We start from the raw sequence: 14846 nt of genomic DNA, 5'->3' as shown, positions 1-14846 counted from the left end.
GGAACTTTTAGAGGGGCAGTTCATATTCATATTGTGTGTGTGTGTATGTGTGCGTGTGTTTAATGGGGTATGGAATTAACTGGAAACAGAGAGGAGATTATGTTTAGTACACATCCATGAAATACAACAGATAAGGAAAAATATACAAAAGTGGAGATGACAAAAAAATCGAATGGGAAAATAAAGAGAAAGGTGTGTGGAAAGAAGAAATGCAAAGCATTCTTTCATATTAAGACATTAGACATTACCTGGAACTTTCCCCACACCTGCCTCACCTACCTAAAAAACCCAGCCCTTATTATTGAAAAGATAAGATACAGCTAAAAGGTGGATACTTTGGTACGTTGTCCCTGATAAATTTAGTATCAAAGTTTTTAAACTGTTTTATTTTTTAAAATAAAGACTGAAGAACTAACCTTCAAAACTATTCATCCCCCCTGGCTTTTGCCAGTAAACTTTTAATAATCACTTCACAAAAACTTTATAGTTTATCCAGTGTATCCTTAATAACTTAAATTTTAAAAAGGACGATTTTTAATGGACACATTTCTATGCATAAGCTTCCCATTTTTCATGGTGAATCTGGAGGAAAGTAAGTAGTAATAACTAAAAACAGCATTCTAGGTTTTTTTAAAATTGATTTTAATTGAGGTAAAAACAACCTATCAAAGCTAGTAGTAAAAATAATTTTCTACTACAATTACATAAACTCTTAAAATTATTTTTTTTAAAAATAACCATTTTTAAAATGGACTATATTGGAAGCATGTTGTTCATATAAATTCCAATACTTCTGACTTTGGTTATGTTGGTCTATGACTTGAGTAGAACATACTAGAGAAAGAGAAATGGTGTGTATTTTCACACATCCATCCATCTGGCCATTTGATTCTCAAAACAACAATTAGATCAAGTAATTTTGAATTTGTATTGTTCTTAAGCTAAACTACAACATACATTTTTAATTTAAAAAAAAAAAAAACTAGCCTATGCAGCAACCACACTGAGGTGGGTTGAGGTGTGTGTGAACCAATCTGGAGAACCAAATGAGAAAAGCCTCAAGTACAGGAATATAAAGGATGAGAAGTTTAAAAGAAAAAAATTAAGACTCACTGTTCAGCAGGAAGGAACTACACAATTATTTTATCCCCAAAGGAATGCCAGTTCTTAACAAAATAAATAAAATGAAAGATTTACTATGGACTTTTAACCTAAAGATGAAGCACATATGGTTAGACAATAATAGCAAACAGTTCATGCAACTATGTAAATAAGAAAGGAAAGCAATATTGCACTAAAAGGGGAACCTTGCAGGACTAATCCACCTCTTTCATTGACTCAATGTAACCAGCCATTTCCTGTATGCATTGGCAAACCTGGCCTGCTCCACGTTCCGACAGGTGGACAATACTTGATCGATGAACCTGTGCTCCATTTCCAGGCCCAGGGAGTCTGGAGCAGGGGTCCGCTTCAGGCGTTTGGTTTCCTGGGAATAGCCTTGCTTGCTAGAGTCACTGAGTCCATCCACCTCCATTGCCTGAGATGTATGCGGTCCTGCTGGGATGAGGTGCAAGTCACTCAAAGTCCCCCCTGGGTTGTCTGCAGGTGACAACTGGACCACGCTGTGAGGAAACCTACCATTTAAGTGATGCTGAAGGTAGAAAACATGCCGCCTGTGAAAGAGGAGGGTAAGGAAGAGAATAGAAAAAGAAAAATCACATCACAAAGTCAAGCTTTTCAGAAAAGACAAAAAAGTCGATAATCTTAAAACATACAGTACTCAGTTCAGTGCCCCCTTCGTAACCCAGAGCTATCTGGGGGAAGGAGGAAGAATAGTTAAGATGTAGTCTCTGGGTATTTGGACAGAGCCTCACAAACCCAGATTACTGGTTTGTGAGAAAGAATACTACCCCGAAGGTGTTTAAAAAAAATGGACTGAGATGATGACAATCACTTGGTGTTGTTACACCTGTTACTATAATATGAAACTAGAAATGGGTCTTAGCTCAATCTCTGCTATAAGTTAAAATATAAAACAAAACCAAAAATTAACCTCATTGATATCCTAAAAGACAAGTGATTTTCAGAAACAAGAGAATTAAATATTAGCTCCTCTAGAGGCTTAGTGTATGGCCTCTATCCAATACTTTCTTTAATAAGAACAGAACTGCTGTGGTTGGACTTATTATCTTAGAAACCCTCTGAATTCTCCCCTAAATCCAGCACTATAGTCTTATTAAACACCGACATGCAGTAGAGATGTGCTGGGCTCTGAGAAAAGTATGTTAAAAGACACAGTTCCTGTTCTTCCTCTAAGGAGAGTTCTCCTGCCCTTAGAATCATCTGGAGTTACTTGTTAAAAATGAAGATCCATGTGCCTAATTTCCAAAATTTGTGACTCAAAGGGGTGCACATCTCTGTACAAAATAAGGTAAACTACCTTAGGTAGTTTCTAGGTTGTTATACTTCATCATTCATATTAATAACTCTAAGCCCTTAAAAGAGAATTCTATTCATTTTCCCAGCTTATTTGGGAGCAGACAAAGGAGCATATAACACCCATTTTACAGAGGACAAATCTTAAAAGGGCTGATAAACTGCTTAAGGGCACTGAATCAGTAGAAAATATAATTCATTCCTGTAATATACAGGTCATCCCAACTGTCTCTTCTCCCTACTCCAAACTCCAATTAATCTTTATATAAAAAAAGAAAGTTTCTGTTCTAATGATCTAGCTCTCTCTCAAACACAAATATAATTTTTAATATTCTTTGAGTCTTGCTATTAATGTGTCTAAATATAAAACAGCAATAAAAAATCGGTAACAACAAAACATGCAAGTCAAGATCTATCTTCTCTCCTAAAAATGTGTAATAAAAATGTTTTGTTTTTAAGGGAAAAAGAAAATTCTGTATTTATGAAGATGCCAAAGAGGGGGACTGTCTTCCATCTTCTAATATATCTTCCAAATATATTTAGACTGGAAAAAGGGAACAAATCACATTTAACTTAAAAAATACACAAATATTTAAAATGCCTACCTCCTGCCTAACACAGGCAACTCTTTTGTCTACAAACAGAATCCTGTAACTTGAAGTAAAATCTGTAGATATAATGCCAGAGATGCCTCCAACTAAATGATAATCCAAAATAAATCAATCGGGGGTTCCCATACCTGGATTTCATTTCAACATGAAAAGTACAGTCAAAGGTTCTTAAAACTCAAGTTATGAGGTTGCTAACCCTCTTTCACTCCTTCCTAATAATCCTGATTCACTCCCAAAGTACATATTACTTTAAAAAAGCAAAAAGTGTCAAGAGATTATACTTAAGGTAAAGTAATCTGCAGGCCATCACGGTTGGGAAGAACAATAAAAATGTCTAACTATTCTCAGGGTCTAATCAATGGTCTCAGCCCTGACTGTGCATCAAATTTACCTGTCAGGGTTTTTTCTTTATATTTTAAAAAACAGATGGCAGCACTCCATCCCAGATATGCTAAGTATCAGGATCTCCAAGGAGGGAGTCCAGAAACTTTCTTTAGTTTGAAAGTAACACACCTTATTCTGTGGCGCAGTCAAGGATGAACGCCACCACCTTGAGCCGTTGGCAAAGATCTGCATGAGGAACTTCATATTGATCATGACCATGAGCAGGAGTATATGGTAACACAAACTCCTCTGAAGCACTCAAGCAAAGTTCCACAATCAGATTACCATATTTACCCAAGTAGGCACGAGTCAGATGTAAGACCTTCTGTAGCTCTCATAAGGACACACGCAGTTTTATGCAGGAAATAGATCTTCCTTTCTCTTACCTATGACACCAAAGGGTTTCATGTCCTGGGTAGGAATCAATAAGATCAGTGCTGAATTCAACTTCTTCTTCTAGAAGATGGGGAAGATTTATCCTTGATTCCTCTGCTGAAGCCACTGCTTCTTCATCTTTTGGAAGAACTATAGCTGGCTCACTTCTCAACGTATTTTGCTCCAATACAGAACCATCTGTCACAGTTTGGCTAACCAAAGACTTTAATAAAAACTGGCGGTAGTGAAATCCACTGTGGTCTGAAACATGCATGGACGCCCAGTGTTTAGTAGAAGATAGTTCATCAAGAAGAATCTTGTAGGAAGAAAAAAGGGAAGTGAAATAAGGAATTGCCAAAGGTTTTACTTTCTCCATTAATGCTTTGGATTTCTCTTCTGATTCATTTCTTGTTTTGACAACACCATTCCTACCAATATTTTGTATATAATGCCCAACACAGTGTTGTCATTTAGTGGAAGCTTGCACTTAGTGGAAGCTCAGTAAATTCTAATTTTCCCTTTCTTTTATAAAGTAATTGATTTTTTTTTTTTTTTTTTTTTTTTTACTGCCGCAGAATTTACGGACCTTTCCCTAGACTTTGATCACATTCTGACTGGCACACACATAGAAAAGACAGATTCTAAAATAATGATAGACATTTGGGTGTTCATTTTCAAGTAATGCTTATATTGAAGGAAAAATATAAATTCAGAGATCACTTTGGTGGAAACTTTCTTTTGCATTTAATGAATCTGTATTATACCTAACTTACTATTTGTTCAACAATAGACTCAATGTAATTATTTCTTCTTCACTGTAAGTGTCATCAGGGCAGAGACCATGTCTGTTTTGTTCACTACTTAATTCTAAGGGTTTACTACAAAAACATGATGCAAGAATAACAGGAATTTTCAAGTGCTCATGACTTTCACTATCTGTCTCAAACTTACTTAACATCAATGATAAATGGCTTTTTTAAGTAGGTAAGACAAAATTCAGCAGTGAATTCTTTAAATCTGCAAACTAAAGAATTTCAAATGGAATGATAAAAAGAAAAGCAGCATTTATGAAAAAATAAGAGTGGAATTGCTGGATCATGTGGTAGCTCTATTTTTAGTTCCTTGAGGAACCTCCATACTGTTTTCCATAGTGTCTGCACCAATGTACATCCCCACCAACAGTGTACTAGGGTTCCCTTTTTCCTACATCCTTGCCGACATTTGTTATTTTTGATGATAAACTTTTTGATGACAGCCACTCTGAGAGGAGTGAGATGGTTTTCATTTGCCTATCTCTGATGATTATAATTTCAAAACATTTTCATCCTCTCCAAAACAACCCCTATTCCTATTAGGAGTCCTCTAATTCCCCATTCCCCCTATCCTCTGGCACCCACTAATCTGCTTTGCTTATTCTGAATATGTCATATAAATGGAATACTACTTTCAATCAGCATATTGTTTTCAAGGTTCACCATGTTATAGTATTTATCAGAACTTCATTCCTTTTTTATGGCTGAATAACAGACCACCGTATGGATATACCATATTTTGTTTGTCTATTCCTCAGATACTGGACATTTGGGGTATTACTTTTTTTTTTGGCTTTTATGAGTAATGCTGCTATGAACATTCTCATACACACTTTGGTATGAACATATGCTTTCGATATTTTTGGATATATACCTAGCAGTGGAATTGTAGGGTCATACATGGTGTTTCTATGTTTCATTTTTTGAGGAAATGCCAAACTTTTCCCCAGTGGCTGCACTGTTTCACATTCCTACCACCAATGTATAAGGGTTCCAATTTCTCTACATCCTTGTCAACACTTGTTATTGTCTTTTTTATTTTAGTCATCCTAGTTGTGTGAAATGGTATCTCACTGTGGTTTGATTGGCATTTCCCCAGTGGTTAATGCTGTTGAACATCTTTTCATGTCTTTCTTGGTCATTTGTGTATCTTTTTTGGAGAAATGACCCTATGTGCTTTTTCAGGTGACACACGGTATCAGCTTTCAATTGGCTAGTAGTAATGAACTCTGTTCAACTGTGACTGTTTCCTTCCACCCCACCCTCAAATTAGACTATTTTAAAATTTTACTTCAGTGTATGTCCACTGAAACACACAAACATTACAGGGAACAAAAAATAGAAAATTAAGACCTCTCATAATTCTACTCCCTAGCACTGGTAAACATTCTTTATTCTCTAACCTTTTTTTTCTGACTAGAAAATGCATGCTTATAGAAAATATAAGAAAATATATCTGTAACACCACTGTGTTTGTGTGTATAAATATCTGTTGAGCACTTACAATACGCCAGGTACTGTTCTAAACATGTTAAATAGCATTCAATGCTAATAACATAAAAAAAAATTGTAGTAGGCCCATCTCTTATTTAGTTTTATATCCTTAACCTATAATGAACATTTTTCTTTAAATAATCTTCTAGAATATAATTTCTAGTAGCAATAAAATATTCCACTTTTTGATGGACTGTAATGTAACCAATCCCTTGTTACTAGAGGATTAGGCTGTTTCCAGTTTTTCACTATTATAAGTGGTATTTTTATATACCAAACTCCCATATTTAATATAACAGCCAGTGTTTATTGATCAATTAGTATGAGCACTTGTGATAGCCACGTTATGTAGATTCTCCCACTTAATTTACGTCCCTCGATGAGGTAGGAATTATCATCATCCCCAATTTACAGATGAGAAAACTGAAGGTTAGAGAGGCTAAGCAACGTTCTTAAGGCCACACAGCAAATTGGTGGGAGAGTCGAGATTCAAATTACGTCTGTATGACCACTGAGTGGAGCCTTTAATCACTATATCATACTGCACCTCCCATTTTTTCTTTAGGATGAACTCCTAGAAGCAGAACTGCTAGATTAGAGATAACACACATTTTGCGGGGGTAACATCTGGTAAATGCTGCCATGTTGCCCTTTGGTAAGATTATACCAATTTCTACAATGCTTGTTTTTATACCCTTATCAATGCTGAATATCAGCACTTTAAAAAATCATTTTCAGTTTTCTAAGTAAAAAAATGCCACTCAGTTCATATGTATTTTTAAGCTGCTCTAGACAACTGGTACTTTTGTGATTACTTCCTCTAACAGGCAAAGCATAGTACATGATCTCCTAGCTGGGCCCAATGGCTTACAAGAACAGAAAGGGGATTTTGTAAATTCAGCGCACTTCACTGAGAGTGAGAGACAGTGGCAGTGGTGACAGGAAGAGTGCCAAGTCCCCCCAAGGGCAGAGGAGGGCAGACTGACAACATGTGAGGCTAGCAGTGGACCAGGGCAGATAAGTCAACACATTACTAACGCGTTGTCATCTTCAACAATGGATGGTCTCAAGGAACCAAGAATTTCACCTTGGCCTCATGTTTCTGATTTATGGGAATGCCACTTTAAAAGGTTCACATAAAGGCAGGAAAGTTTCCAAAGACCTCTCAACTTACCTGGACTCTGCCTTCCTTTATCCTCAACCCTCCCCTTACCTCTTTCCACCTCCCACAGGATACCAAGTCGTGGAGCGGAGATGACTGGTTTTAAAGCACTCCATATCCGTCACAACCCACCAGATAACTTGAATTCATCCCTCCCGACACCCCCACAGTGTAGCATCCCTCCCTCTGGCAGCTGTTTCCAATGAGCCCAGTTTGGATGAGGAGCCATTTCTGTGATCCCACTGTACCCGGAGATTCCCTCAGTTCCTGCAAGCGTCACACTGCTTTGTAACTGTCGGTATGTGTTTCTTCAACTAGATTTTTCAATTTGTTGAGAGCAAGCTTTTTGTCTTTATGCCTCACCCAGTGTATACAACAGTGTCTGGGAATGATAGGGTTTCACTACTTTTTCATGAATGAATTGCACTGAGTTGACCTAGCAAATTGGTAGGCAAGTTTCATCTAAGTTTTCTATCTATGGGGAGCAGAGAAAGGAACTAAAATTTAGTGAGCCTCTATTAGGTGCCCAGTACTTTATACACATTACCCCAAGTAATTCTCAGTAATCCACTGAGGCAGGCAGTAGAGCCCCTATCTTACAGATGAAAACATTAAAGCCTTACTTTACACACACAGCTAATAGGGCCAGAATCTGAACTCAGGTTAATGTGATTCTGTCTTTTCTCTTTCCACTCCATTAGGTAGCCTCCCCTCCTGAAATGCAAAGCCATGTAAACTGGAGGGAAAGGCTTCTCTTCCAGACTGTTGGCTTAAAATCCCTCAGAAGTGAAGGCTCTCCTATTTATCCTGGAGGAATCTCTGGCTAGGACACAGAGAGGGGAGAAGGGAGAGGGGACTGAAGGGAGACGTAGGAAGGGAGTGGTGAGTAAAAATTAGAGAATGCTTCGCTATTAATCTAAAAGCACCACATGAGACATTCTGACCCCTTTAAATTGTCTCAAGCCTGGGAAGCTTTTAGAAGAGTACCCTAGATTCTTAAGGCACTGATACCACAAGAAGTGAAGAAAAAATAGAGAAGCTGTAGTATGTAAGAAGGAGCACAAGGATACCTGGCTCTCATTCTGATGAATAATAAATGATACAACCGTGGCTAAGTCCAAGCCATTAAAATTCTATGGAAACTTCCATCTCCTCATTTCTAAACTAAAAGGATTAGGCTGTGACAGTTCTCAACTGGCTCTGCATCCAAATAACCCCCTGAGCCTGTGAAAAATACTGATCTCTAAATCCTACCTTCACTTCAATTCAGTAGGCCTGGGGTGGGACACAGGAATTCTCAGGTAATTTACAGATTCAGCCAAGTTTGGGAACACCTGGGTGAGATCCTCTGTTCCCTCCCCAGCAGAGGAGATTGTGAAAAGGCAGCCAGCTGATTTAGCACTTTAAGTCACAAAACAAAAGACTACCAAGAAAGAACAATTTCAGTTCCATAAGGTTTAATAATCTCTTCCTGTTTCAGGGCAAAATGAGTTATGCTCAGTCTTCCTTACTGCTTAAACCTGCTTTGTTCTACCAATGGACTAGCCTTAAGAGTGTCAAGGGCTCCCCTGGTGGCGCAGTGGTTGGGAGTCCGCCTGCCGATGCAGGGGACACGGGTTCGTGCCCCGGTCTGGGAAGATCCCACATGCCGCGGAGCGGCTGGGCCCGTGAGCCATGGCCGCTGAGCCTGCGCGTCCGGAGCCTGTGCTCCGCAACAGGAGAGGCCACAGCACTGAGAGGCCCGCGTACGGCAAAAAAAAAAAAAAAAAAAAAAAAAAAAGTGTCAAAACCATGCTGGTGAGGAATGCAAACTTTTTAAAAAAAATTACCAGGGTTTCTCGGGAGGTATCAGTTCTTACAATCCTCTCCGGCCTACTGGGTCATTAGTTCCTCTACTTCTCTCTTTTAAAGCTCCTCTGAGAAGGAACTACTATATACTACCAGAAGATTTAAATGGCAGGCAGGAAGTATGCCTAGGGACATAGAATAACAGCCCTACCTTGACATCTAGCTTGGCCAGGTGCTGTAAAACCCAGATGCGATGGGACCAGGCATTATAGTTGCTTGGGTATCTCCCTGCTGCTTCACCACAGACCTCCATCTCTTCTCGTATTAGTTGCTGTGTCCTTTCTGCAGGAATTATTCCCAAGTTTCCTTTGGTCACAAAGGAAGGCAAGGAGGTTTCCTGAATTAGCTGTTGTAGCACCCATCGCCTGTTAAGGTAACATGTGGGAAAGAAATGAGGAAAGAAAATAAACCACAGAGGAAAACAACCAGAGTTTTCTTTATTCTCAATTTAATTTCCATTCATAGACAATGCAAAATAAAGCCCAGTTTTCAAACTTTTTTTGGGGGGGGGTTGTTTTTGTTTTTAAAGACATAATTAATTTGAGCAGCACGGATATGGGTGGTGGCGGGGAATAAAGGACAAAGATTAAACAAAAAGCTTTCCGAAATGTTAACATTTGTCAAAAAGAGAATGTCATCAGTTCCAAAATGACAACTTCAAAACTTCATTTGGCCAGGAAATGTAAAGGCAACGTGTGTGTGTGTGTGTGTGTGTGTGTGTGTGTGTGGTGGTACTGTGTGTGTGGGAGGGGGTGATATTAATTAATGGCTGGTAAATAATCAAGAGGAGCATAGTTCACTTTTATTTATTTTTTAAGATTTTTTTTTGATGTGGACCATTTTTGAAGTCTTTATTGGATTTGTTACAATATTGTTTCTGTTTTATGTTTTGGTTTCTTGGCCGGTGAGGCATGTGGGATCTTAGTTCCCTGACCAGGGACTGAACCTGCACCCCCCGCATTGGAAGGAGAAGTCTTAACCACTGGGATACCAGGGAAGTCCCGGTTCACTTTTCATTATATGTGCATGGCTCATCCTACGTGTATTTGTTTGTTTGCAAACAAGAAGCTGTATTAAGCTTTCATGAAGCAAAATTTCTATATTATAGCACAGAATCTGGAAGGAAACAAATACAATATGATTAGTTAAACCACCAAGGAGGTTTTAAAATGTCTTTATCCACAGATTTTCCCTTTGTCTATTTAAGATTTTCACTAGCATACATTTAAATGAAAAGCACTAAAAAAGTGTCTCTAACCACTTAATGTCTTCAGGTTTTACAAATATTTTCTCATAAGAAAGCATTCTTTTTAGATTAAAAATTTCCAACCCAGGGTACAGAAAATTGAGTAAGAAAACTCATTTTGTCGTTTTCAAATAACAGAAGTTATTTTTAACAACCAAAACTTGCTTTATAAAATAATAAGCCAATAAATTGATGGCTGCATATTTAATAACTCCCTTCCCCTGCCACCACCCCTTTCCTAACCTCTATTCACACAATCATATATCTCTCTGTAGTCTGCTATCCCTATTTCTAGTAGGAAGAAAATACAGCTAACTATATCATTTGGAAGTAGCTGCTCTGCAAGGCTAGCCAAAGGCAAGATTACAGTTAAGAAACCTTAAACTGACTTTAAGATCCTAAAAATACTCAGGATGTAAGAAAAGTTATAAGGGGCTTAAGAACAGATTTCTTCAGAGATTCTCCTCACTGACCCCAACCAGTAAGCCTACACCATCTCATTTTAGTCAAAAGAGAGTAGTTACATGGGATCCAAGAGTAGGATGCTTCCAGATAGCCAGGATTTTGAAAAGAGTTCTTACATGCACTTTGGATATCTGCTTCAGGCCTTTAACCTAAAAATATTCTTTGCATTTACGGTCTTAGCAACTCTAGTTCAGCCCACACACCATTCACCTCAGTTGCCCTTACTTGGTTAATTTTAATAACCATAACCATCACCACCACCATCTTTACCAGGAACACACTTGAATGAATTAAATCCAAGTTTAATAAAACAAGTTGCTCATTACAGTTGAATATCTAAATGCAATTTCCATGATTGCTTCAGATAGTTAATAATAATAGCTAAAATTTACTGAGTATTTCATATATGCCAGGCACTATGGTAGTGTTTACATGCATTATCTGATGTAAACTCAACCATTTACTCTGAGATAGGTATAATTATTATTCCCATTTTACAAATGAAGAGGTTGTTGAAGAGGTTAAACAATTTCTGAAGATCACATAAAGTGATGGCATCTACACTTAAATGTAGATATAATTTGACTTTAGAATTCATACTCTGAATCACTGTGTGACCTGCTTCACATTCTGTGTTTGTTTTTTTTTTCTCCAGCCATTCTAAATTCTAAGTAAGAATCCTATGGTGTAAATTAACCAAACCTGTGAATCCATGTTTCTGGACTCTTTGGAAACTTAGTTAAGGCCAGTTTTCCCAGATGTAAGTCCTTAATTGGATTTAAAGTGCCAGAGAGGATCAGCTCTTTTCTGTAAAAGAAAAATAAAAAGAACCATTACTTTGCCTTTCTACAGAAACATACTGCATGACTATTAATATAACCTCATTGTGAAGCAAATTTCCAAGAATAAAAAAAAGGAAACATAAAACTCTCATAAATGTCACACAGTAATCAAGAATGTATTCTCATAATCTTGAAATAACAAATTAAAAAACAGAAGCTCTTAAATCAACAGTGGAACTTTAGTTATCTATTTGGTAGAAGGCAAAGGGGTTTTCTGGCTTGTAGCATTTCCAAAACTTACAAGGCCTGACTTCAGTATCTGTAGGGCAAATCCAATACAAGTCAAGAATTGTAGCTTCCTAAGTAGGACTTGATATGGTCTAGTTTGTTACCAAAAAACACACATACAGCAACACACTGGACTGAGATGTAGGAAAAAAATCGTTCATTCAATAACTACCCTAACAAAATTATTATTATTTTTTTTGGATTTTCCCTTCTACCTTTCCTCATATGAGTATGTATTTTAAAATATAATTTTATATTCTGCTCTTATATCTTAAGAATTACCCCACAGTTCTATATAATCTTTAAAATGAACATTTTAAATGGTCAAATAGTTTTCATTCAGTAGCTATCCTGTAATTTAATGACCTTTCCCCCTGTAATTAGACATTTTAGGTTGCTTCCAAGTTTTTGCTATTCTAAAAGAATTCTGAAACAAAAATCTTTGTGCTTATAAGTTCTTTTGTTTGTACTACTACTTAGGATAAGTTTCCAAAAGACATATTACCAGGTGAAATACTTGGATGGCTCTTGATACACTAGACCATTCCTTTTTGAAATATAAACAGAAGTAAAAGGAATATGAGCTTTTTGTTGTTGTTTTAAAACTGTTCAAAGCTTCAGTGCAATTATAAACTATGTCACGCAAGAGTTCCACCTATTTCTCAGGTTACTCTAATTTAAGTTTAGATTTTCTCAGGTAAGTTTTTAATAATAAGCTCTGATATTACTGATTACACTCCTATTTTTCAATTTATCTACTGTTTTATAATAAAATTAGGTCACCTGCTAGTTTTTATTAACTTTAAAATGTCTTTCCTGTGGTAGGGCTGACCATTCATTTACTTTAGAGATGTTAATCTCAACAAAACCAGAGCCCAGCTCATATGTCTCAACTACTTAGATGGATTTAGTTCCTAAATACCACAATACATTTTCTTTCCAACAGCAATGTACTATTTCTAAAATTTTATTTGATAAGGAAAATAAATTCCTTTTTAATGAAAATACTATATAGTGATAATAAATACTTGCATTTTACAATCAATTTTATTTCAGACCAGTAACTTCACTCTGTAAAATAATCTGAAGTGATACCAAGGTTTATGACTGCTTTAAAAAATGATTTATTGACTATTTTCTTTCAATGTGCAGGAAATCTATGTCATTAAAAGAATATTTTAATGCAACAGCCAGTTATTTCTGCAGTTCTAGATCCCTTCTCTTCTGAAATCAGTAACGTTTTGTTCATACAATAAGTCAGGATACCTGTAGTGTAAAAGAAGGCAAAATATTGCTCTATGTAATTTAAACTACTTTGTAGAGCGCTTGTTTCTCAGAGTAGGGTCCCTAACTGCAACATCATCATCATTTGGAACTTGTGAGAAATATAGATTCTTAAGTCTCACCCCAGACCCACTGAATCAAAAACTCCAGTGGGGCAAAGCAATGTGTTTTAACAAGCCCTCCAGGGCACACTAGAGTTTAAAAACCACTACTGTAGAGAACTTATTGTATTAAGCCAAATTTTCATTTACTAAATTTAAAACCTCTCCTTATTTAAAACTGCCTACCTATATTCCCATATATGTCTGTATATAAGGGGAATTAAAATTCTTCAGAAAAGAGGAAGTTACCTTACAACTGAATCTTGACAAAGTTTCTTAAATAAGGGCTATCTCTTAATCTCTTTATTTTGAACAACAAAGTCATATTTGTGAAGATATCTTAGTCTGAAACAACCTCAATCAAAGGTATATATGGATGCTTAAAAAGATCGTCTGATAGAATCATTAAAAAAGGTAGCAAAATTTTACTATCAATTTAATAAACATTCCTAGGAAAGGACTGAACATTGCAGGCATTGGATCATTATAAAGCAAATTTTCAAAAGATCACTTGAAAAAGAAATATGGTAACTGGTTAAGTTATGGCTATCATATAACCTAGAGATCCAACAAAAAACCACCTGCTTTAATATATTCAAGTAGGAATCTCGTCTGAGATAAAACTTCCAGTCACACATGGATTTGGAAAGTGCTGTATCTGAAACAACTAAAATGTAAGTAAACACGATGTGCTCTGGAAAACTGTGCTAGATAACTCAAAAAATAGTTCTCGTGATGACAAAAAGTCACTGATGTCAGTAAGCCATGTGAGAAGTTTGAACTGTCTAATGAAATGTGAGAGCAAAATGAAGAATTTATAAATTAAAATATTTCAGGTAACATGTTATTTTAAAGGTGTGTAACTATATTGAAAAATTAAATATCCTAAGAAGAAATTTGCTTATTTCATGTACTTACCTTAAAGTTTACAAATTGATATTAGCCTAAAAAAATCTTTTTTTTTTGGACTGTTATTGAGGAAATGGAGTATTGTCTTAAATTTGAGGTGACTTTATTTTCTGGCATACTGAATAAGCTGGGCTTCTATATTCATCCTAAAAGCCTTAGGTGGTCCATTGCTAACAGATGAAGAAGGCATTAAGTGAGGGTCATCAAATAAATATGGAAAAAACTAATTAGGAAAGGACAAGGCAGCTGTGTCATTTGGGATAGAGAGCAGGGTGGTAAGAAACAGTGCTATGCTACACATGCAACCTTGTTATGGGATTAAATTATGTGAGGGCTGACTTTTTTTTAAATGTGCGTGAAGGGAGGAGACTAAAGAAGTTTTAAGAAATAATAAAAAGTAGAATGATAAAAAGGAATGAGGTTTCTCACATAGCAGATTTTTCAAACAATAAGTTACTCCTTTAAAATTTTTGCTACACATTTCACTTACTAATTAAACAGTATATGAAAAACCTCATTACTTTCCCTTGAAGACTGTAGTTCATCACTATGAAAATCAGCTAGTGTTGGTTAAAACACACCCACAGGAGCCTCCAGGCCACTACTACATAGTACTTAGTACTACTACTAAGGTTAAGTAGTATGTTTT

General features: G+C 36.5%; 1 protein-coding gene across 2 annotated transcripts in view; it reads right to left on the bottom strand.

Moving 5' to 3' along the window:
* Window positions 1–434: 434 nt before the first annotated feature.
* Window positions 435–14846, bottom strand: part of PTAR1 (protein prenyltransferase alpha subunit repeat containing 1) — a 40056-nt gene continuing 25644 nt past the window's right edge. The window contains exons 4-8 of one of the 2 annotated variants that reach the window (XM_082657423.1): window positions 11536–11640; window positions 9274–9487; window positions 3818–4122; window positions 1639–1673; window positions 435–1557 (exon numbers count right to left, since the gene is read on the bottom strand). In XM_082657423.1, coding sequence (XP_082513549.1) covers window positions 1331–1557; window positions 1639–1673; window positions 3818–4122; window positions 9274–9487; window positions 11536–11640 — 886 coding nt within the window. In that variant the 3' untranslated portion in view covers window positions 435–1330. Of the gene's footprint in view, window positions 1674–3817; window positions 4123–9273; window positions 9488–11535; window positions 11641–14846 lie in introns of both variants that reach the window. The other variant, XM_082657424.1, reaches the window with a different exon arrangement.

This window comes from Grampus griseus (assembly GCF_964374135.1).
Source record: "Grampus griseus genome assembly, chromosome: 6".
Taxonomy (NCBI): domain Eukaryota; kingdom Metazoa; phylum Chordata; class Mammalia; order Artiodactyla; family Delphinidae; genus Grampus; species Grampus griseus.
Note: the sequence above shows the minus strand (reverse complement) of the source record. Positions and strands in the feature narration are given on the sequence as shown.